We start from the raw sequence: 23,604 nt of genomic DNA, 5'->3' as shown, positions 1-23,604 counted from the left end.
GAGCCCATCCCAGCTCACTACAGGCATGGGTGTGAGTGCGAACGGACATGCTTGACTGTTAAAAACACATGTAACAATAACAGCTTTGTGGTTGTGAAAAACATGGCACCGTGACTATTTGGAGGTGTCAGAGGGCGTCTTCTTCTCAGTAGTCAGGCGCTGACAGAGCCTGTTTTATTGGGCACTGGTGTGGTACTGTGATGAGTTTTGAAGCTCAGCCCCGCTGAAACAATCAGCATAAAGTCATCACATCCTTCCATAGGGGAGGTGGGGGAGAGAAGGATGTTGGCTAAGCTGACATCCATCATGGACAACACCTCTCTTCTCCCTACAAGACACTGTGGGGTCCCCGAGCAGCTCCTTCAGCTGCACACTGCTACAGAACATGCACACCATGTACTCCGGTGTAAGGAGAGGTTCTGCAGGGATGCAGAACCTCTCCTTCTAATACCGTGTCATAACTGCATGCGACGCGAGCAAACGTCAGCGACAAAATCAATTCCATTGCTTTTTGGCATTTTCTATTGGACTGTCCTAACTGGCCGCGAGCAACGCAGCGCGACGCAGCGCGCCGTTTTGAGCTGAACATTTGTTGGACGCCCTGCTTTTTATTTTCTTCCTGTTGCTCGCGTTGAAAGCCGGTTTAAAGCGCTGTAGGAAACGGTCACAGATGAGGAACGGCTCATCAATTTAGTTGAAATGAGACATTATCTCTATGATTCCTCCTCATTTCAATACAAAAACCTCAATAAAGTGGCTTCATTGTATGTAATTTCCGGTAAAGAAACATAATTATAAGAAATAAGAATAATATAACGGGATAAGATTATAAGATACTATTTCTTTCTGCCACTTTATTGAGGTTTTAGTAGTGAAATGAGGAGGTATCATAGAGATAACTTCTCATTTCAACTAACTGGATCAGCCGTTCCTTATCCATGACTGTTTCCTACAGCGATTTCAACCGGCTTTCAACGTGAGTGACAGGAAGAAATTAGAAGAGCATTTAAATATCACAATATCAAGCTTGTTTTCTGTTTAGAAAGTACAAACGTAAGAAGACAACAAGTACTCACCCATCTTTTACTTGTCTCTTTACTCTTTTAGGAGTTCTTTTAGGAGTTTCTTTCAGGAGTGCACGGGTGGGTAGTGCAGCGAGTAAAAGGCGAGTTTCAGCTGTCAATCAAAATAATGTGGGGGCCCATAACGCGTTCAGTGTGGACAGAGAGCGTCCGATGTAACGCAGTGTGACGTGATAGTCGGACGCTCGCGTGCAGTTAGGACAGGCTGTTAGGAGAGGTTCTGCAGTCAGACTTTACAACACCTGCACCTGATCCATCACTCGCCATATCTGTATGTCTGTATTTATGTATTTACTTCATGTATATTATACTGTTGCTGCTGTGACAAGTGGATTTCCCCAGTGCGGGATAAATAAAGTTTATCTAAACTAATCTAATCACGCTCTGCTAAGTTAGAAATAGAAACGTAATTTCATCACTTATAATTTGGTAAATTAAAGACAAAAACACACCTCAGTGGGGGAAAGCAAGTTGCTGACGTGGGCTAAAACACATCAGCACCTCAAAGTGGACGAGTGGAAAAAAAACCCTATTAATAATAAATCCAAATTAGAGCTTTGAGGCTGTAAAAGAATAATTTTTGAACATCAAAGAGAACAGTGCCCAAACACACTGACTACGTTTACATGCAGTCAAAATTTGGGTTATTGCTAATATTCCGGTTACTGAAACATTCGGAATATTCTGTTTACATGGTAATTAATCATTTGGGATATCTCGATTAAACCAGCGACGCGCAGAGAACGTCATGACGCAATTACCGTCATTTCCGCATCTTCTTCCTGTATCCAAATTCAAAACAAATGCTGCTTCGCGCAACTTTTCGCTCACCTTCTTTTAAATATTGCTATCCCCGTACTTCCTACCGTCTACAAATGCCAAAATGTTCATATCCTTCATTACATTTATGAAGTGATTAGTCTCCTCCTGGTCTTGTGTTCTCCGTGTTTAGAAGAACGTCCTGGACTCAAAAGACCAAGATTCCTTGCGAACAGAGCATGCGCAGAAAACAAATTCATGTTCCGTTTGATGGGGATATCCCGTTTACATGACCGAATATTTGGGTTTTAAAAGGAGTAACCCAGGGGTCATAGTTGGGTTTTTAAAAACCCGAATATGAGCAAATTTGGGTTATTCAAAGGGGTTATTGGTGTTTACATGGCCGTGCAAATTCGGGTTATTGCCAATATTCTGGTTTTAAAAGGGTTATTGATGCATGTAAACTCAGTCAATGAAGGCCCTCGAAACAATATGAAAGCTAATGATGAACGAGTGGCACTGACTATCATGTCACCCATCACCTCGGCCATATTAAACATTAATGGCCACTTGAAGCCCAAGGCAGCCAGGCCTTTCTGCTACTTGGACCATTGTGCTGGAATAATACAGACCATCGGGCTTCAACAAACTTGTAGAGTCTCTGCCAGGTTCTGCTCTCAATGTCATTAAAACTGGATGACAGCTACATCTTTCAGAGATCCACCTTTGCACTCAGACCTCAGCTTGGAAAACCCGGGAATGAGACATGATAACAAATGCTGCATGAATAGGAAACTTGTCATCTGGATCATTTTACTTACTTAATCCGGATCATTGTCTGCAGATTTGAACACACACAAACAAAGCACCACATGTATGCTACATTTCTGTGTCTCCCTTCGGAAAAGGGCTGTCATCTGACTGTCAGAGTACCACTTAATATAAAACCACAGGAACTAATGTTGATTCTCTGCCAATTAATTACTTGTCTGTTTTCCCGTATTTATGACAGCCCACTGGAGGGAACAAATGCAATTTAGTTTGTATGTTTAATTCCTTTTCCCATTATCTAGCGCTCTCCTGGATACATTGAAATGTGTCTGAGAATGTCAGATTAAATTCCTGGGAAACATGGTGAAACAAAAAAACAAAAAGAATCATTAATGCCACTGCAAAAAGGCAACGACAGACACAGCTGGTAGTAATAGCAACTTTATATCCTTATGGAGCTTTTCAAATGAATTTAACATGAAGTAGTCCTATCATTATTGTATCCATTAAGAGATAATAATATTGATAATATGATAGAATAGAATAAAATTACGGTATTGCTACAGAATTAGATGCTGGACAGGTGGCAATAACATTTTAGGCATATTTTAGGCACAAGGGTCCCATTAGTAAAACGTCTCTTCTTTACAGTGACCCTGGAAAAGTGCTCTGATGCTAAACGCTCTGAGTGCTTTATTCATACAAGTAAGATGTCCAGAGTTATTAGGAGTGTATTTTATTCAGCAAAAACAGCTGATACAGCTCCATACATACATTACCCTGTAGTAGCTGACAGAGCAGCTCCAGTCGTGTGTCTTTGTGTTTGTGACAGCGTAGAGCGTGAAAAAGCCTCTTGGATGCTCTGCTAATGTGTCTTATTATTCTCTGAGTCTCTTACTGTTTATCTTGTTTAAAACAGGTGAAGGAGTCTGTGTTTATCATCCTACAAGTACTGCAATTTATTGGCTAAAACTTTGATGAATCGAGGGGGGTTGTGGGAGCAGGGCAACAGGGGGGGACTGGGTCTTATTGAATTTCAGGCGTCCGTCTGCTTTCACCAAGAATGATGATCATATTATTCTGTACCGTAGGACTATCCAGTCGTCCATTTTATATCTTGTGTGTGTGTTGTGTGTATGTAGATTTTTAAGATTTTAAAGAAAATTAAAGCTGCAAGCAGCGATGAACGGGCCCTCGCACTCACGGCCACCGCCCCCCATAAGCATCAGAAACGACACCACCCATGACTCTCTATGTCAAACCATTCAAAAGATATAGCAGAAAAAAGGGACAACCAATCAGAAGAAGGGGCGGGGCTAATTCAGGCTAAAGAAGCTCAAGGACTCAATACAGAATCTGATGATACCACCCACGACTCTCTATGTCAAACCATTCAAAAGTTATAGCAGAAAATCGGGACAACCAATCCGAAGAAGGGGCGGGGCTAATTTGCACCAATTATGGTTAAGGACTCAATACCGAGTCCCATGACACCACCCACGACTCTTTATGTCAAACCTTTCAAAAGTTATGGCAGAGAAAAGTTTTCCGGGGGGCGCTGTTGAGCCGTTAGGCCACGCCCATTAATGCAAACCATGAAATATCAAATTTATCCCCAAGCCTGGCTTGCATGCAAAATTTGTTGACTTTTGGAGAACTATCAAATATGGACCAATCAGATGAAGGGGGGCACGCTTTTTGGTGTCTAGCGTCGCCACTGTAACACTTTTGAAAGAGAAAAGTAATGCGCGTAGTCGCAAGATGAAGACGCACATTTTGATGTATAACACACCTGGGTGCACGTTACGGTTCGGGCTGAATTAATTGCCGAAAGAATGGCATAAATTGCACCAAAATTACACAATTCAAAATGGCCGACTTCCTGTTCGGTTTCGGCCATGGCGCCAAGAGACTTTTCTTTAAGTTGCGACATGATACAGGTGTGTACCGGTTTTCGTGCATGTACGTCAAACCGTATTGTGGGGCTTGAGGCACAAAGTTTTCCGGGGGGTGCTGTTGAGCCTTTAGGCCACGCCCATTAATACAAACCATGAAATATCAAATTTATCGCCAGGCCTGGCTTGCATGCAAAATTTGGTGACTTTTGGGGAACTATCAAATATGGACCAATCAGATGAAGGGGGGGTGCGCTTTTTGGCGTCTAGTGTCGCCACGGTAACACTTTTGAAAGAGAAAAGTAATGTGTGTAGTCGCAGGATGGAGACGCACATTTTGATGTATAACACATCTGGGTTCACGTTACGGTTCGGGCCGTATTAATTCTCGAAGGAATGGCTCATATTGCTCCAAAATTACGCGATTAATTCAGAATGTTCAAAATGGCCGACTTCCTGTTCGGTTTCGGCCATGGCGCCAAGAGACTTTTCTTTAAGTGAAGACATGATAAAGAAGTGTACCGATTTTCGTTCATGTACGTCAAACCGTATTATGGGGCTTGAGGCGCAAAGTTTTTTCTGTCTGAACCAACCAGATGAAGGGTGGGCGCGCTTTTTGGCGTCTAGCGTCGCCACTGTAACGCTTTTGAAAGAGAAAAGTAATGCGTGTAGTCGTAGGATGGAGACGCACGTTTTGATGTATAACACACCTGGGTGCACGTTACGGTTCGGGCCGTATTAACTGCCGAAGGAATGGCATAAATTGCGCCAAAGTGACACGATTAATTCAAAATGGCTGACTTCCTGTTCGGTTTCGGCCATGTCGCCAAGAGACTTTTCTTTAAGTTGTGTACTGATACAGGTGTGTAGCGATTTCCGTGCATGTACGTCAAACCGTATCGTGGGGCTTGAGGCACAAAGTTTTCAAGAGGGCGCTGTTGAGCCATTTTGCCACGCCCATTAATGTAAACCATTAAATATCAAATTTTTCGCCAGGCCTGACTTGTATGCAAAATTTGGTGACTTTTTGGGCACGTTTAGGGGGGCAAAAAGGCCCTCCTTTCGTCAGAAGAAAGAAAAAAAGAAAGAAAAAAGAAAAATTCCTACAGATACAATAGGGCCTTCGCACTGAAGGTGCTCGGGCCCTAATTAAATTGTACATTTAAATAAAGGTTTTTTATGTTGTGTTGTTTTTTTATTCAAAAAAATGTATCTCTTGTGATGAAATGAGAGAAAAGAAATTGTCACAAAATAAATAAATGAAATTCAATCCCAAAAGGGGAAGAAAAAAACCAAAGCGTGTATGCAGGGTGCAACGTTTTGACCTGAAAAGGTCTTTTTCAGGCGCCACACACACTAAGGCCACGTTTCCACATAGCCGGTATTTACAAAAACGGATATTTCCCCCTCTACGTTTTGAAAAATACCATCATTTACACGAACCCGCATAAATAAGCTGTTAAGGTGCTATGAGCAGCCAAACCTACAGGGGGCAGTGTAACGAGAAGATAAAGTCATGCTAGCCAATCAGAATCCTGGAAAAAAACATCAACAAATGACACGAGTAACTTCCAGTTACTTCCAAGATGAACGAGAGTCTTTCGTTTGGAGTGACAGAGAAGTGGAGTTACTTTTAAGTGTGACTTTAGAATATAAAACAGGTAAAATACAAGAAAATATTGACGGTGGCCAAACAAATTGTAAACACAGGTCGCACACATGATGCTGGTGATGTTTCTGAGGCATAATGTGACGTTCTGAAGCCTAAATCTCAGTTTTCCCTCCGTTTACAAGCAAATGTGAAGACGGAGTTTTTGAAAATCTCCACTTTGGCCGGAGTTTTCAGAAATTATCGTTTTTGGTGACTTTGAGCTTCGTTTTCGCGTAAACGGATGGCCAAAACGCATGAAAACACCACCGTTTTTGCTACGTGTAAACAGGGCCTAAAATTAAAGCAGGCTGCTGGAGCTAATGTTCTGCTGGTCTACACTCTCCACTGGCTTGAGCAAGAATGACCGATTAAGCCTAGCAGCTCTTTACCCTCCCATTTTAGTTCACTTATTTATCACCTTATTTAATTTTCGCATTTTTAATTGTCTTTTTTTTTCCAACTATTAAAACCCTCTGCGATGGACTGGATACCTGTCCAGGGTGAACCCCTGCCTCTCGCCTGAAAATTAGCTGGGATAGGCTCCAGCAGACCCCCCTGATGCTGCAAAGGATACAGCGGGTATAGACAATGGATGGATGATATTAAAACCCTTATATGCCCTTGAATTTTAACCCTAGTAACACAATTTTTCATATATAGGCAATACAATATTTATATTAACTATTTATGAAAAATAAATAATTATTTTACTTATAGAAATTGTCCAGTAATGTTTTTTTATATTATACCCTTATACTGTATAAAGACAATAACCCCTATGTTTTTATCCATGTAACTATGAATTTAAAGATATAACGTACCCCATATGTGTTTTTAATGATGAATTGAACATTGTTATTGTTGAAAACCTTCCCAGAGTTACAGTTAGGGTGAAGGTTAGGGTTAAGATTAGAGATTGGGTTAGGTTAGGGACCTGTAGTGTTACGACACAACAGAAATGAACTTGAGTGCCTCATCAGACTGCAGCAGAATTAATAATCCACTATTCTGTCAACATGTAAACATACATTGAGAAGTAGGTCTCATTAGTCAAGTCAGCTTTATTGTCAATTCTGTCATGAGCAACAAAATACAGTATCCTCAAAAGCCTTAGAGTGCAGCAGCTAAACAAAAAAAAAGACACAATGTGCAAACCTTAAAGAATAAAAATATAAATGTAAATATAAAGAAGAAACAATTTTTAAAAGAAATATGATTCTGTATGTACAGTATAAGACAGGGATGGGTGGAATGGATGAATATTATTATGCATTATGCTGCCAACACACAAACTACTACACAAACACATACACACACACACACAATTTTGTTTCTCTTTGAAATGCGCAGTATTGTTTCTTTTATTTTAATGACACCTTGCTTCTTCTTCTTCTTCTTCTGGTGGTGAGGTAAACCCTGACCCCTGACCACTGACCCTGGCTGGTTTCCTCCCCCATACTGCACACATGAATCCAAATGTTAACTATTCATACGCTCATACCTGGGATCATGGTCCCTGAGAGCCAGCTTAGCTCATGTATGTTCCTGTGTACTTGCGTGAACCACATGTTAACACTCACACAGGACAGAAACACACAAAACCTAGATATTTTAGTAGGTGCCTTGTTTAACCTCTACATCAGCGTAAGGAACCAATGTTCCCAGCACAACATTGTAATGAGACGAGCATCGTTTTACACTTGATTGGTTACTATTGTAGGAGCCATTATTTGTCTGCTTATTTCAGTCTGTTTTGTTTATTTACAAGTTGTCACTAGGTGGCAGTTCAGACGGTCGTTTGGGTCCACGTCACTATTGGTGCAATTGGTATTTAGGCGCAGGTGTACTGGGCGGCCAATTAATGCGTGGGTGACGGGGAGACCGCACGTTTTTTACCGCTCTGTAAGTCACAATTATTCAGATCACTCCATAAACAGTTTTTCCATAATATAAACATGCTATGAAATTAACATTAACGATAATAAATGGGAACCTCCCCCGACAGTGGACATCGCGGTGGACATTCATTCATTCACTCATCCATCCAGCTGAGCGTGTTAAAAAATAAGACCCGTCCCACACCCAGCTGAGTGGCTAATTGTTTGCCAGGATAGTCGCTATAACTATTGTATTCAGTTATGTGGGATTCATGTCCAACATTGTTACAAATATCAAAGTCGCAGTTTGAATGCTTTGCAGTTAAAAAAAAGAGCAGCTTAAGACTGAAGAAAAGCCCCATGGGTGGATGGGATTCAGTTCCTGTATCCAGACAGACGGATATACTCAGGGCCCATTCTGGAGTCCTGCCAGGGGGGTGGGGAGGTGGCCTTTACCCAGGGGGCTGGACTGGGATCAGCCCAACAAGCAACACGGGGTCGCCTCCCTGAGCTCAGCTCCTCTGAGTGATGTCAGACCAAATATTATACAGAATAGGTCACATTCAGAAAAGTCCTTGTTAAAAAGTAAATGTCTGGTTGTTTAGTCCAGGGGCCAGAGCCCAAAATTTCACTGGTCAGTACCACTCAAGGTGACAAAACGTGCTTATGATTTTTGAAAAGATCCATGTCTGTAGATGATATTCTGGTATGATAACCTTCCTGAGTGGCAGCTGGATCATAGTTTGAGTGACATTATGTGATCATTCTGTACTTGGTTAACCTTCTTAACGCTATCTTAAGTACAAAAAAGAACTTGATAGCCCAACTATAATCAGATCTTGACATATTCCCAATAATAACAATGTTAATTTTGTTTACAATATTGTTTATAATGTTGTTTATAAAACTAAGCTGGTTCCTTATCTCATTGTGGTTCCTTTATGTCCTGTATTTGCATGATAAAGACCAGTTTGTGACATCAGCCTAGTGGCTGTTATAGTTTCATAGGAGCCTAATGATGCTCTTCTAGTTTAAGGCTCACAATGACCTGTAACAATGATATAGTATGGGGTATATTATACATTTCCTGAATCCTTATGGTCCTGTGAGTATTCCAGTTTTTGTATTTTGTGTCTCCGTTGTTCCAATGACACAGGGCTAAAACATAGTATATCATTTAGGCTAAAATTGTGTAAAAATGTGTGTTGTTTATAGTTTAAAGGGCTGCAGTGACATCTATGTTGGTCAGAAAGATTCACATCTTAGCTTGAATGAATGCTTAAAAGTTCCCTTTTAAAATGATACCAAAGACAATATTGTGAAACGTTGACAGCTATCCTGTACATGAGTCTAAACCAGGATATGCACCAGCAACTAAAGTGTAATTTTCTGAACTATGATCCAGCTGCCACTCAGGAAGGTTATCATACCAAAATATCATCTACAGACATGGATCTTTTCAAAAATGATAAGCAAGTTTTGTCCCCTTGAGTGGTCCTGATATCTGGTCTGGCCCATGGACTATGTTGTGGCAGTGGGGTGTTGAACGTGTGTCCCTAACTGATGTCCCTTGATGATTTTTAGCTTAACTCATTTTGTATGACTCACCTAATTTTTTACTGTAATTTTATAGACCTGTGACATCTGGGCTGATTGAAACACCTAATAAACCTTAGGCCAAGTACATTTGTCAACGTAGTGTAGCACTCGTAACCAGAGAGGCAGGTTCTCCTGACCTCTCTTGTCAGAGTCCAACATATGCTTGGCATCGCTGCCGTGCCAGCATCGTTACCATGGCAGCGGTTGTCATTGCTAATGTCTACAGGCTTCTAACGCCTCACTTTGATCGGTTTAAGGGAACGAAGGCCAAATACATGCAACATGTGGTTCACATGGAGAATGAGTCATGGTTCAGCTGGGACATTAAGGCAAAAATGTACTATGTTGCTCAGTGTTTGGGGCAAAATGGAGTAATATCTTACATTCTTGGACCTGGGATTGAGAGTAATTGGAGCAGACAGCAGTCTGTTATTGATCTCTATTCATGACAAATGCATGATCATTTAAGCACTTGAGGCATGTAAATTACAGACAAGAAATATTGACAAATTCACAAAGGAAAGCTGTGAACGACAGGAGCGAACTCGTCTCTGGCGCTGTTGCTAAAAGCCCTGCATCTGCACTCATTTGAGTGCGTGACTGAATAATTGATAGAAAGCTATTATGGCTGCTATGAATGCCTGCAGGTGTCAGCGCGCCAGCCCACAAGCACCAACGATATATAACTATGTTTTCTTTCTTTTCTTCTTCTTCTTTCCCTGCATCTCCTGCATGGTTGTATTTTTATTTGGCTATGTGCGTTCTGTCGGTGTGAACATATTAATAGCTTAGCCGTCTTAGCCTCACTGACAGAGTGACACAGACATTGCTAATCCAGCGCTGACAACTTGCCATTTGCCTCGCTTCCCTTTCACTCCCCTCCTTCCATCTTTCCTTTATCCCCGAGACTCCAATTACAGTTTGCTGCATGGCAGGAGTTGTTAGGCGTCCGTTTAACACATTGTTGCGTGCATTTGAACAGTTCTTATAACTTGGTTTGCACAAAGGGACATGTTGTAGAGGGAAAACTGGTCAAGCACAACATACTTTTATGTCCTTGAATATTTATTTTGTTGTTCTTTTATATCTATCTATCCATCCATCCATCTATCCATGACACTACTTAGTGGCTGACGTGTTGGCTGTTGGCGTGAAACCTTTGAATCAGCAAATGTCTCGCTGCAGCTCTCGAGATCAGCTCTTTTTGCCTTCTTTAATCGCAGCAGAGACGTGATCAGCACATAGCGGATTGTACATTTTCGTGAGAATCTTTCAAATCCAGAGACCATTCTGCTCTTGTCATTCAAGTTTCCTTCTAAACTTTTCATATTTGTTCCTTATAAAAGCAATTCCATTTTGTTTTACGGATTGAATATCTCCTTTATCTTAAGGTCACATCTGAAAGATGTTACAAAAGCAAGTGTATAGTGATATTACTGTTGGTGGCATTGTATAAAATGTCTTTTTTTTAATGCATCTCTGTTAACGTGTGACAGCCTGAACCTCCCCGATTTACTTACAAATCTTCACGAGTAACCAGCCAATATCCAATGTCTTTCCCATCACTCCCTACATGCCTGCAGGTGACTCTGCCATGTGTTAAGACATCCATCTACTACTAAGGAGGGTTCAGCCTGAAATCCAATTTGGCCTACCTGGCCGGAATCGTATTTGGGTTTCTCTATCGGGTTGGTCCTGCTGTTGATGCTGCACATCTATCCCCTGTGGCGAGAATGATCCCAGTGTGTGTCCTTTAACATTGTTGGCAGAGTCTCCCAAATAATCGCTGCTGACTCCTCAAACTTTGACTCAGAGACCCGTTTCCACAAAAGCTTATCACGGGTTTACGCTCCAGCAATCTATAACTTGTGTGCTTCCAGAGACTGTGAGCAATTACTTGTCCTCATTCCCTCCGGCAGTTAGTGGCATTTCTCTTGTTTATCTCATCTTCTTTGTAAACCGATTGCATCACTAAAAGTTCACATACCATGGACTGATTGTCCTCCAAGTTCAATACTGTAAATCCGCCCGTCCTCCCCCGGGAGGATGTGGCGTCTCGAGTGCCTTCCCCTGTATCCGGGGTGTAATTCTTCTGGATGACTGACGAAGGTGTTCACCGGGTTTACGGCTGGAATCCACTGAAGTGGAGCTACAAAGTTAAGCCCTGCGATTTATTCAAGGTTCTTTCCAGTGGAAGTTGAGGTCATTTGACAGATATTTGTACTGGGTTCAAGGGCCGTGATCAGATGGAAAGATGTTTTTTTTTTTTTTTATTTCCCCATGGAATGATTTTTGGATAGCTCCTTAATTTATTTTTTTTATATATATTTTTTTAAAGGAAAAACTGCAGCCACAGATGCCAACATCTTCAAAATAACACCAGTCAGTACAAACAGCTACAGAGACGGTGCAACAGAAGTGCTGTTAAAAGATAATAACTATGTACAAGTATCGATGATATGTTATAAAGCTGCAGCGGTCTGTGGTTTTCTCCGGTCAGGATGTACAGGATTTCCAACAGATTTGATCCAAATGTGTCAGGGATGATTTAATTGTAGCAACTATTAACTAGTAGAAAGAGTGCAAATTTTAACATAAATTTGAATTAAATAAAAACAGCAGCTCAATTTGTTTGTTATTTGACTTGTCTGTCAACGTATTTGTTTACAAGGCATAAAAAATCAACAGTGTCATAAAGTAAGGCCACTAATGTGCTTTTTAGACTGTACTCTTACTTCTTATTGTCCTTTTCTGGCTTAAAGAATCAAATGTTTGTGTTTGAAGTGACCTACAATCTTCCTCGCGGTAGCAGGGTGTCCATCACGCTGCCCTCATGCACGCAAAGTCGGGATAAATGCGCGTCACCGCTTGCAGCGTGTTTCTGAATGCTCAGCTGAGCTTTTATTTATTTGCCTCCGCTGTAACACTGCTGTGCGCAGATCACCACAAACAATTTTATTGAACTCACTTTACGTGACACAGGCCACACTCCGCACCCCGCCTCACCAGGGGCGCCGGATTCATTTCAGAAGTGCGGGGGCCAAAAAGTGTGTAAGTGTGTGCGTACATGCGCGCGCATGCAACTTTTCTCTTGCCTCTCCGCCGCCGTCCAGTTCAGCACCCCGGACATCGCCGTGCTGCAACGCGGCGCTGTCCGGGGTGCTGAAAGGGAACCTTGTTGCACTTTACAATAAAGTACACAAAATTTAGAGTAGGCTAATTACAAAAACCCTCATTAAAATTAAGGCATTTTGCTTTGCAAATAAATGAATCAATTTATACAAGATATTTGCAAAACAATTTTCTGAACTGACAAGGAATGAAATAATAATAATGGGCATAAAATAATAATAATAAGCTTTATTTAAAAAAAAAAAAATCCTTAGTAAAGTAAGGACATTTCACTAACAAAAAAGTAAAAACTATTGGCTTTTTACTGAATTATGATTTTTCTTATGTTTATGAAATTCTTTCTCCCGCTGGGTCTGCTCTACCTAGAAACAGGAGTGTAAAGGCCCCGGTAGGTTTGTGATTGGCCAGCACACAGCATGCTCTCATTACCCCCGAATGGCAAGCACACAGAGAGGGCCGGTAAAAACGGGTTTTTGACCATGTGCCCGATGGCCAGTCACAGAATTGAAGCAATTTTATTGGTTATGATGTACACTGTATGCATTTGATTTTGTGCTCTTTTATTGGATTAAAAAGTAAACATTCTTCCTGTTGTATGTTTGCCTTATTTGTTTTACCTAATAGGCAGGCCGCGGGAATTATTTAAATGTCTTTTTACCGTAAGTGTTGCAATACAGGGGGATTTGAGGAGTGATTCACGACTTAAAAAGAATGTGAGAGGAGGGAAAAGTGGGGGGGGCAATGGCCCCCTGGCCCCCCCACTTCCGGCGCCAGTGCGTCTCACCCATAGCTTTCTTCATATTAGCAGCGTTGTCGTGCAAAATTACATGGACCCGTTACTTGTTGATACACCGGTTGTTTAGCATTTTCCATCATCTGTTTGATGCGTAGATCAAAATGATGAGAATTAAATATACATCTGAGCCCTGATCGGGATGCAACGTCCGATTTCGATCAAGTCTGAAACAACGTGATCGGCACAGATTTCTGATCACGTGATCAGATCGGGACAGCCCTAATGAAAAGCCAATGAAAGATTGAAACTTGGAATAAAAAGACCTTGCACCTCTGAGAACTGGGGATAAAAACAAATCCCATCAGTGAATATAATAAAGAATATTTCCTTGGCCCTGGCTCTTCTGATAAATACCCTTCTACTGCATCCGTTATGGTGTACTTTCTGCTGCCCTCTTGTCTACCTTTACTACTTTCCTGTTCAGTGCTCTTTCCACTTTCATCAGCGTCAATTACACCTTCCTCTCTGTCTGTGACAAGGACACACTCCTGTACTCAGGACAAAGGATTGATAGAAATAAGAAACAAATAGACCAGCGTACAACTGGACACAGTAAGTTGCTAACGATCTTTGCATTAGCTTGGGAGTAACGTTAATTGGTCTTTACAGGAGTGCAGCTTTTTTTCTCATCCTCAGGAACATTGTGAAAGATGTTTAAGGGTGAAATCTTTACTCTCTGGAGTTGTTTTTGAAATTGACAACTGTGGGGTTTAAGATTTAAAATTCTACAAACCAAAATCAATAATTATATCACTGCATTGTTGTTTTGATACTGGTTTGTTTGAGTTGTGCATGAATGAATTCTCCGGACGGTATAAAATGGTGATAGAAGAGTGGCTGCACTCCAGCTTTCATTTATTCATATAGACATTGTTGTTAATTTTATGTTTTGAAAAATGACACCGTATATTTATATTGATTGTGTGGACATATCCCACGTGCATGCAGAATCCATTAAATGTGTAACCACCTACACACCTTGGGAGAAGTCTGTAGTTGTTCTGCAGCACAAGCTTAACAGTTATCTATATACAGTATATATACAGTATATATATACATATATATATATAAAAATAAAAAACATGTAGTAAAAAAACTTAAATACGCACGCACACATACACAGTCTGTCTGTCCTCCTGTCTCTCACATGTTCACACCCATGTATATTGATTAAGGTTCATATAAAGCACAGATACAGTATATGAAGGGTTTTCTTCTAAAGTTTTTCTCATGTTATCAACCCATGCAGTCTTTATCCACCATAAAGACTCAGGAAATACACTATACCTTTGATGTTTGTTGCTGCTACATTTCTCTGTCAGCATTTGTTTTTTTGCTGTAATCTAATTCCAATAAGTCGAGAACCCATTTTCAGCAGGTTTCCGTTCTAGAAGAACACTCTTCATATAGTCATGCACATGCAAGTCCGCGTTTGGGTCCATACCTCGACAAACAGGAGCAGGAAAGTCCCAGACGGCAGCATTTCCGGCATTAGTGATGCATGTGAGTGTGGCGTGGCCGTCCAGCACGTAACCGGGGACGCAGCTGTACTGCACCCGGTCTCCCACAGCAAAACGCCCACCGCCGCTGAGCACAGCTTTGGGTGGCACACCAGGATTCCCACAAGATGAACTTTGGAGTTCTGTAAAGAACATAGAAATTAACCAAGGGTTAGTAACAAAATGTTTAACCGTCCCTTTAGTCAAACTGAGCTGTTGCACATCCAGATAATCACTCCGGACCTAGTATAGTTACACATATCCACAAATGTACTTTTATTTCCTGTGATTATGGAGTTCATTGCATTTTGTGAGACTGTCACACCATCTGCATCACAAGGTGGGTTTGTGGATAAATGTCCTCCGACCTGAAGATGTCAATGGGCTGGACCCTATGTGTGTGTGTGTGTGTGTGTGTGTGTGTGTGTGTGTGTGTGTGTGTGTGTGTGTGTGTGTGTGTGTGAGAGAGAGGTTGAAGGTTAAAAGGGTGCTACATGGCGTAGGTCATTTATCATTTAAGAGGCAACGGTGCCTGCAACTTGAGGTTGTGAGATTGAATCACATCCCAACCACAAATATTTTACAGTCATTGAGTCCCAGCACTTGCTGATCCATTCCTGTTTTATACATGACAAGCATGATGAAGGACAAGTGTTAAAGCATTAAACAGCTTTTTAATTAAGACCGTGGAAGCTAGCGGGTCAGGAAGCATGGCAGTCTTTGTTAAAACATGGTTACTGGGAATCCAGGGTCATAAGTCAGCTGGCTTAGTGCAACGCATTACTTCTGAAGTTAAGAACAGAGCCTATGTGCACAAAAGCGATAAAGGTCACGGTCTACCACACCACAGGCAGCTGGAATAGTGAACAGGAACATCTGTACTCAAAAAATGGATCGCGAGTAATCAAAATGGGAGATACCTTCCAAATTGTTAAAGAATGACGGAACCAGGGTCATGTGGGAAAATCCATATATATATATATATATATATATATATATATATATATATATATATATATATATATATATATATATACTAGGGGTGTAACAATATATCGTGCCACAAAATTTCGCGATACAAAAACGCCACGAAACGAGTCGTGGAGGTGACAAAGTGTATCGCGATATTGGGTTATTAATATTAATCCATTGTGTTGACTAGAAACGCGCAGCTGACCGCGCGTGGCGACCGCGTCTTGACCCGCGGACAAAAATCCTACTACGCTCAGAAGAAAGTAGTACCTTTTTGCGGTCCCGATCACGGGACTCTAGCGGGGTTTTGAGCTCTGAACTTTTAAGTCTGGTGTAGAGTTAAGCCTTACCTTATTAAATTAAACCTTTTTCGGGTCGTGAGTAGGATAAACACGGGGACAACTTGTTCCGAGTTGGAGTGTACTTTAATGTCCCTCAACAGTGTAGGATTTTAGAACATCAACACAGCAGCTAATGCCGTACTGTGGCGTATCACTCCGCCCAATCTAAAACAGACTAATCACTACAGATAAACTGACTAGTGTCATTATAGTCCCTGATTTACATCACAATATAAAGAATATATTTATAAAATAATGAACCCTGAATTACCAAAATAACCTTCTTAACAAAAATAAATCTCCTCTTACACTTATAAGGTGAGCATGAATCAATCTTTTTTATGATGTAAAATTGTATGTAATGATTTACTTTTATTTATTTATTTAATTTTAGTTGTTAAATTTCTGGAAAAGAAAAAAGTAAAATCATACATGAGAGAAACTATTCAGTTTGTGGCAAAATATTTGTACTTGTATGAAACTGAAGATGCATAATGCAAACCTGACATTTACTTTTAGTTCAGTTTGTGGAAAATGGTTGGCCTGGCTTTCTCTTTAAAACTTAAACAGTTATAAAGCATTACAAACTGTAACAATAGGGCAAACGTACAGTATTGTTTTGTATTTTGTGTCTTTCAAATAAAAGACCATTTTTTCCACTCATATGTTCCTCGTGCAAGGTTGTTAAAAAAAATACTGCTATAATATCGTATTGTATCGTTATCGTGAGATTAATGTATCGTTACACCCCTAATATATACACACACTAAAGATAGCTAACCAACCCGGCATCGTAGTGGTTGGCAAACTCCAGTATTAGATGGAGTAATCCCGTAACATTGAGGAGGAGCACAGGAAGCTGGAAAATACCAAGTGTTAAGGGCGGCAATAATAAGGATGGTAAAGGTGAAGGCAACAGTGGCGGCTGTGGTAGTTGGAGGGCAGGAGGCTGTGAGCAAGATGGTACACCAACATAACATGAGTGGTATTTTCTGTCAGCCGAACTGCTGTTCGCAGCAATTGATTTATTTTATATATCAGCGAAAAACAATTGCCTTGTGGGACATTTGTGCGGCGCAATGTTGCCTTCAGGAGTTCACTCCCGCTCAGGCGGGGGTCTGCTGGAGCCTGTTCTGACATGTTGCCCCCAGTAAAAATATAGCTTAATCCTACACGTCTTCATGTCACATACTGCCAAGCACACTTCCCAGGAACAGAGATCTGGTTGCGCTCAAAAGAGGCGAGACAGCCTCAGAGAAAAGCAGGCGATGTGAAAGTGTTAATCGTATTCTTCTCTTTGTATGCATTTGCAGCTCCACGCAAAGACGTTTTGTACATGTAAACATCCGTGCACACACAAATAGAGTCAGAAGAAAGAAAGAGGAGGGAGGGATGGAGGGAAAGGGGGACAGAGGGAAAGGGGAGGCATTACAAGCCATAAACCAGGAAGTAGATAGGAGCACGGGGACCAACTCCGGTCTTATAGTTTGAGCTTGATTGATACAACTATGAAAGCATTCGGACAGATACACGGGTGGGGAGAGAGGGAGCAGCAACCAGCAGGATGGAGCGAGGGGGAGGCAAGAACCCAGAGATGCAGAAAGGTTGGGGTGGGAGTAGAGGACAGGGAGGAAGAGAGATAATAGATAGAAGTATGAAACTAACAGATAGAGAGAGTAAATAAGGTGAAAAGGAAGAGAGAGAAGGATGGGGAAATAAAATCAAGCATTGCAGATTTTGTTCAGTTCAGTGTGCTTGTAAGAGAGAGATGGGGCAGAGAAATACTGATACATACACATCCACTCTCAAATTAAAAAGTGGATTACAGCTGCAGGGTGATCATTTACGCTTTAACCACAAAAGGTGTCATTTGTTCCATTTTTGTCTTTTTTTGGGTCTCAAAAAGGTTTAATACGAGCGCAAGCATAATAGAGCGACAATTTAGTTTGAATACTGATTGAATTATTTCTAAAATGACTTTCTTGTGATACCTATTTCACTTGAGCTCCTATTATTCCGTCCCTGTCCACGTCCTCACCTCTACTGCAGCCGGCCGTTAGATTAATTACTCCAAAGATCACATTAGCTGCCTTTAGGCAACTTTTTCTTTCTTTTTTCTAACACTCAATGGTTTAACGCCACCCAGGCAGTCTTTCCGTTTCCTTCATTCTAATCATTTTCTTGAAGGACATAACTTCCATAAGCCTGTTGAAATGTGAAAACTTGTAAAACTTCAGAAGAGAATAAGTCACACCCCACTGATGTGCTGTGGTTACTGTGTGAGGTTTTATTCCTTTTAACGTGTGAACTGTTTTGGAGCTCAAAGAGCACCGAAGCTACCCCCAAACCTTCTCCCGCTTATCTCCACACACAGTGACAGAGAAACGGACACCAATAAGACACACCTGGACACTGGCACATGCATGCACACACACACACACACACCGCAGGGTCATCAATCACTGGGCGGTCCTGTGCTGGACTGTGATTGGACGTCTGGCTGGTCTGGTGCTGCGACCTGGTGGTCTATTGATTTAGCATGTCAGTGTGGCCCCACTTAGTGTTGGGATGTTTGTTGTTCGGTACTCTCTCTCTCTCTGCCTGAAACACACACATCCACAGGGATGGGAAAGGGTGTGTTTGGCAACACACACAATCCATCGCTGTCCCATTGTAGTCACCTGGTTATTAGCTTGTGGTCCCCCGGGTTTCCGTCTATCCTCTATGTTCCTCTTCTTCTTTTTTTTCATATGTACTGCCTCATTTGACCCTATTCCCTGTCCCTTGAGCACCTTTCCCACAAAACAAAAAAAAACACTATTGTCGGCCAACATCGTGCCTTTGACTTCCCTGGTTAAGGACATGGTCAGCAGGAATTTCTGGGTCCGGCAGCACCGCAGTATTCATGGGATTTATAATCCAGAGCTCAAATCAGCAGCGACGGCAACAAGGCAGCGAGCTGGAGACGCTCGTTTTAGCCAGAGTTGGGTAGTAACGAGTTACATTTACTTACTATTTACTTGAGTAAGTTTTGGGAAATGTTGTACTTTTAGGAGTAGTTTTGAATCACTATACTTTTTACTTTTACTTGAGTAGATTTGTGAAGAAACTGTACTCTTACTCCGCTACATTAGGCTAAATTGAGCTGTTACTTTTCTTTTATCCCCTCCGCGTACGCGTCAATCTCATGACATCACTGAGTGATTCTTTGGGAAAAATGTTTGTTTTTGCATGTTTTGTCACATTTACACAGACTCAAACACACACAGAGTTTCTATGAGTTCATGGGCTTGTTCTAGTTCTGCCTGGTTAAAAAAGAAAAGTACAAAGGCTTGAAATTTTGTGCTACTTGTGCTTAATTTATTTTTTTATTTTATTTATTTTATTATTTTATTGAAGTACTTGAATTTACTTTAAGATTATTTTAATTTAAGCTATTTTTTATTCATTTTAATTTATTTTATTATCTTATTGATTTAATTTGCCTGAAGATGATTATTTTGTACTTTTTTCTGTTTGAATGGTTGTGTTAAAAAAATAAATCAGACGTTACTCAACAGTTACTCAGTACTTGAGTAGTTTTTTCACAAAGTACTTTTTTACTTTTACTCAAGTAATTATTTGGATGAATACTTTTTACTTCTACTTGAGTCATATTATTCTGAAGTAACAGTACTCTTACTTGAGTACAATTGTTGGCTACTCTACCCACCTCTGGTTTTAGCAAAGGTGGGACTGAGGGAGCGCTTTGAAAAGAGGTGTTTGACGAACTAAGATCTCACAGAAGCAACAACACTCGGGTAAAAAAAAAGATGTAATGGCCCCATTGCCTTGCCTGCAAGTTACCTAGCAGTACCTTCTCAGCTCCACGGTGTGGAGCCTGTTGTAAGAAACCTTTTTTTTTTCTTCATGAAGTCCCACTTACCAGGTGTTGCTTGAGGGAAAGTCAGGGCTAACTCCTTCTATTGAAGGGCTTTAACAGGCTCTCCCTCGGAGCAGTACTTGATTGCCACTGGGGGAGGAGTGCAGGTTTTAACCTCTTTCTAGCTTTCCCCCCCCCCTTCCTTTCATTTCCATCAAGAGTGTTTTATCAACTTTGCCCTAAAGCCCCCATTCCTTTCTTCACTCTGTATATTTCACAAAGTTTCATTACACCAGTTTATTCCATAACCAAGAGCTACAACAAAGTACTTCCCGTGGTTTATTACTGTCTGCTAGCTGTTATTTATTTTCTCATACTCACACTTCCTCCACAGCTCTTCAGTCTCTCTCCCTCTCATCCTCTGTCTCTATCTCAATCCATCTCCACCTTTCTTTTCCTACCTCATTCCCTCTCCCCGGTTTACCATAACCATGATTTCAGTCTCAGTTGCTTCATTACAAGCTGCTGCTTTTATGGGCCATCTGTAGCACTATCTGCATTTGTCATCTGCACACATATACGCACGTCAGCATATTGGGCCGCAGCAAGGCCTGCATGCAGAGGAGAAACTGGAGCTATTCTTACTATCGCGCATGTTTGCACCCATAACCATTTACCTGGCTTTTACTTCTCCCTAGCTGAGCAATTAAAGCTGAGTCTAAGTACAAGGAGCACGAGGGACAGAGAAGAAGAAGTGAGATGCCTGTGAGTGTGTGAACGGTAAAGTGGCAGACAAAGAAGAGAATGCAGCCTTGCTTTCTGAGTTAGTGAGACAGATGACATGACAGACTGGAGGAAAGGGGGGGGGCAGTGACGACACAGAGAGCAAAACAGAAATGGAAGGTGAGGCAAAGGAGCAGGATAACTCATCGAGTCTGGAGGTTTTACACCTCAGTCAGCAGTAACTTTTATAAAAGATGAACTTGTGTCTGTGCATGGGAAGAATATACGCCGAAACGCTTGAACAGACAACACAGATTCTGTTAGAAGACAACATCTTTATGGATTTCCTGTGACTAAACCTGATAAGAAAAAGGAATTAAATAACACTCCAAACATATACCATAAAAACACAAGGTTTATAGTGAGTGTAATAGGACGGCCTTGAGCTCAGTACAGACAGGTGATCTATAAAAGATCTCACCTGCTGTCAACGTGCCTGTCAGGCTGATTCATTCAACATTGGACCCGTTGTCATAAACCTGTTAAGGACTTATGTTAAGAAAAACTTCATGTGATTTGATGACCTGAGTTGTGCAAATATTCAAGTTGGTAATACTGTGTAGAATCACAGATTAATTACCAATTAATAACGTGGCTATCAGAGGTCAACACCCTCAACACCCTGCGAGGGAAACAAAAAGGAAAACACACAAATATACCAAACCAATGTCAGAGGAGTCAAAGCTTGTAATCAGTGTAATTTTAACACTATTTAAATTAAAGCTTACCCTCTCAGTGTAAATTTCATCAAGTGTAAGGATGTATCTAAGGTTTGACATGCTTTCTAACACCGCAGCGTTAAAGTGACTACAGCCTAGTTTTATATCGCTCCTACGATACGTTTTAAATACCAAGTTTTAGAGAAATATTTGGTGGAAAGTACATCATTTATTGTTGTCCAACTAGCAGTTAGCTACCTGGGCCTGAGTTGTGAGCCTTTTGGTTTTACTGTACATACACCTTACAGGTGTAACTTTGGTTCATTGGTAGGTAATTCACTACTTTAAAAGTATTAGAATAACTCAAAAGGGTGGCCTTCTCCACATACTCTACTGTTCTGTTCATGCTTCCTTTTTTCCTCATTGATTTACTCTTATCACGTACATTAATGTGTTCATATTAAACTTTAGGCAGTTTTGTGTTCAAACTTTTGTTTGCTTTTGATGTGCATTAAAATAATGTCAAAGGCTTTCAAATGCAGCTGTAGGACAGATGTGTTCATTTTTTTTAACAAACAAACATTTAAAAGGCTCCTTGATGTTACATCAGACTTCAAACATTTTCAGTAAAAGATTATGCACAAATAAGAAAAGTCGACGACGGCAGTTGGAAAGGTGTACCTGTGTCATCTCAGATCATCTCAGTCCACGTTACCATCTGCTCTTGGAGAAAACGTTCTGGTCGAGAAGCTTTTTTTTTTGGTGCTACTCATCTATAAAACATAACTCTATCCACAGCATGTCCACTGTATTTCCCTCTGCACTGACAAAAACTTGATACAAAGCTGCCAGGTAAAATATCCAAATTCATGCTATTTCCTCAAATTTTCACTATGCCAGCTCAACAATAACACAAGACGGGATAACATGGATTATTCTGCTCGACTGGGTGCTTTTATTTTAAAATGGAAGGAATAATGGCACCATTTAGATATGCACCATTATTTAAAAAAATAAAGTGACACCTTCTATGCTAAAGCATTTTATAGGATAAATTGTAAAATATTGCTGACGAACCAATTAAAGATTATACTTTAGGAGAAACAGAAAAATGTACTCCTCACTGCAAAAAGAGCGAGTGAAAGTGAAAGTCAAGCCCCTGCGTGACAAGGGAAGTTTCCCCTGCGTTGTTCATAAGCTCATAGTTAACCAACAATGGTTCTCCACTGATACCAAACAAAACATGATCAACAGGGTGATTGCCTGCTTGTTTTATGACTTGCATTGTCTTTAAAGTTCCTGCCACCTCCAACTATCAACATCCAAATTCAACCAAGAGGAACGGTTGGCAAAAAGACTTTTTGAGACAGTCCAAATGACCCCCTGCAGCATCGTTGGTGAAGCTGTAACTTCCATAATGCTAGCACAATTCATGTATTGTAATCATCTTGCCAAGATGCAATGGTTTCTTAATTTGCTCTTAATGGACCAAGCCAGAGACATATTTAGTCATAACTTCCATAGACAAGATCATTATGAAATTCAATTCTAAAATAAGCGTGAAGGAAAATAACATGCATGGGTATCTCAACTTTAGCCATGTAATTGGTTTCCAATCAAAGAGTAATTTCAACATTAATCAGTACTTATAAATACTTCACTGTTGCTATTAACGCTTTAAATGAAGGTACAGGTAAACTAAACTGGAAATTGTAGGCTAGAGGAAAATAATTACACTGCTATCACCTAATATGTAGTGGAAGAAAATTGTCTATGTACATTTTAATCTTGTACTTGATATGATGATTTTGGACTAGTCATATTATTGTTTCTCAATTATTCAAGAGTGTTGTAGCCATTTAAAAAAAATAAATTTAATATTTTAAATGAAACACTCCAGTGTGATGAAGTCCAAGTCAAAAACTG

At 40.7% G+C, this 23,604-nt stretch overlaps 1 protein-coding gene across 1 annotated transcript in view; it reads right to left on the bottom strand.

Moving 5' to 3' along the window:
* csmd3b (CUB and Sushi multiple domains 3b) overlaps positions 1-23,604 on the bottom strand; it is a 470,660-nt gene that overhangs the window by 281,060 nt on the left and 165,996 nt on the right. Inside the window, exon 4 of the mRNA XM_061742392.1 lies at positions 15,007-15,204. Within this exon, the coding sequence (XP_061598376.1) occupies positions 15,007-15,204 (198 nt within the window). The remainder of the gene's footprint in view (positions 1-15,006; positions 15,205-23,604) is intronic.

Source organism: Cololabis saira, chromosome 15, assembly GCF_033807715.1.
Source record: "Cololabis saira isolate AMF1-May2022 chromosome 15, fColSai1.1, whole genome shotgun sequence".
In the NCBI taxonomy this organism is placed as follows: domain Eukaryota; kingdom Metazoa; phylum Chordata; class Actinopteri; order Beloniformes; family Belonidae; genus Cololabis; species Cololabis saira.
This window is presented reverse-complemented; position numbering and strand designations above follow the sequence as displayed.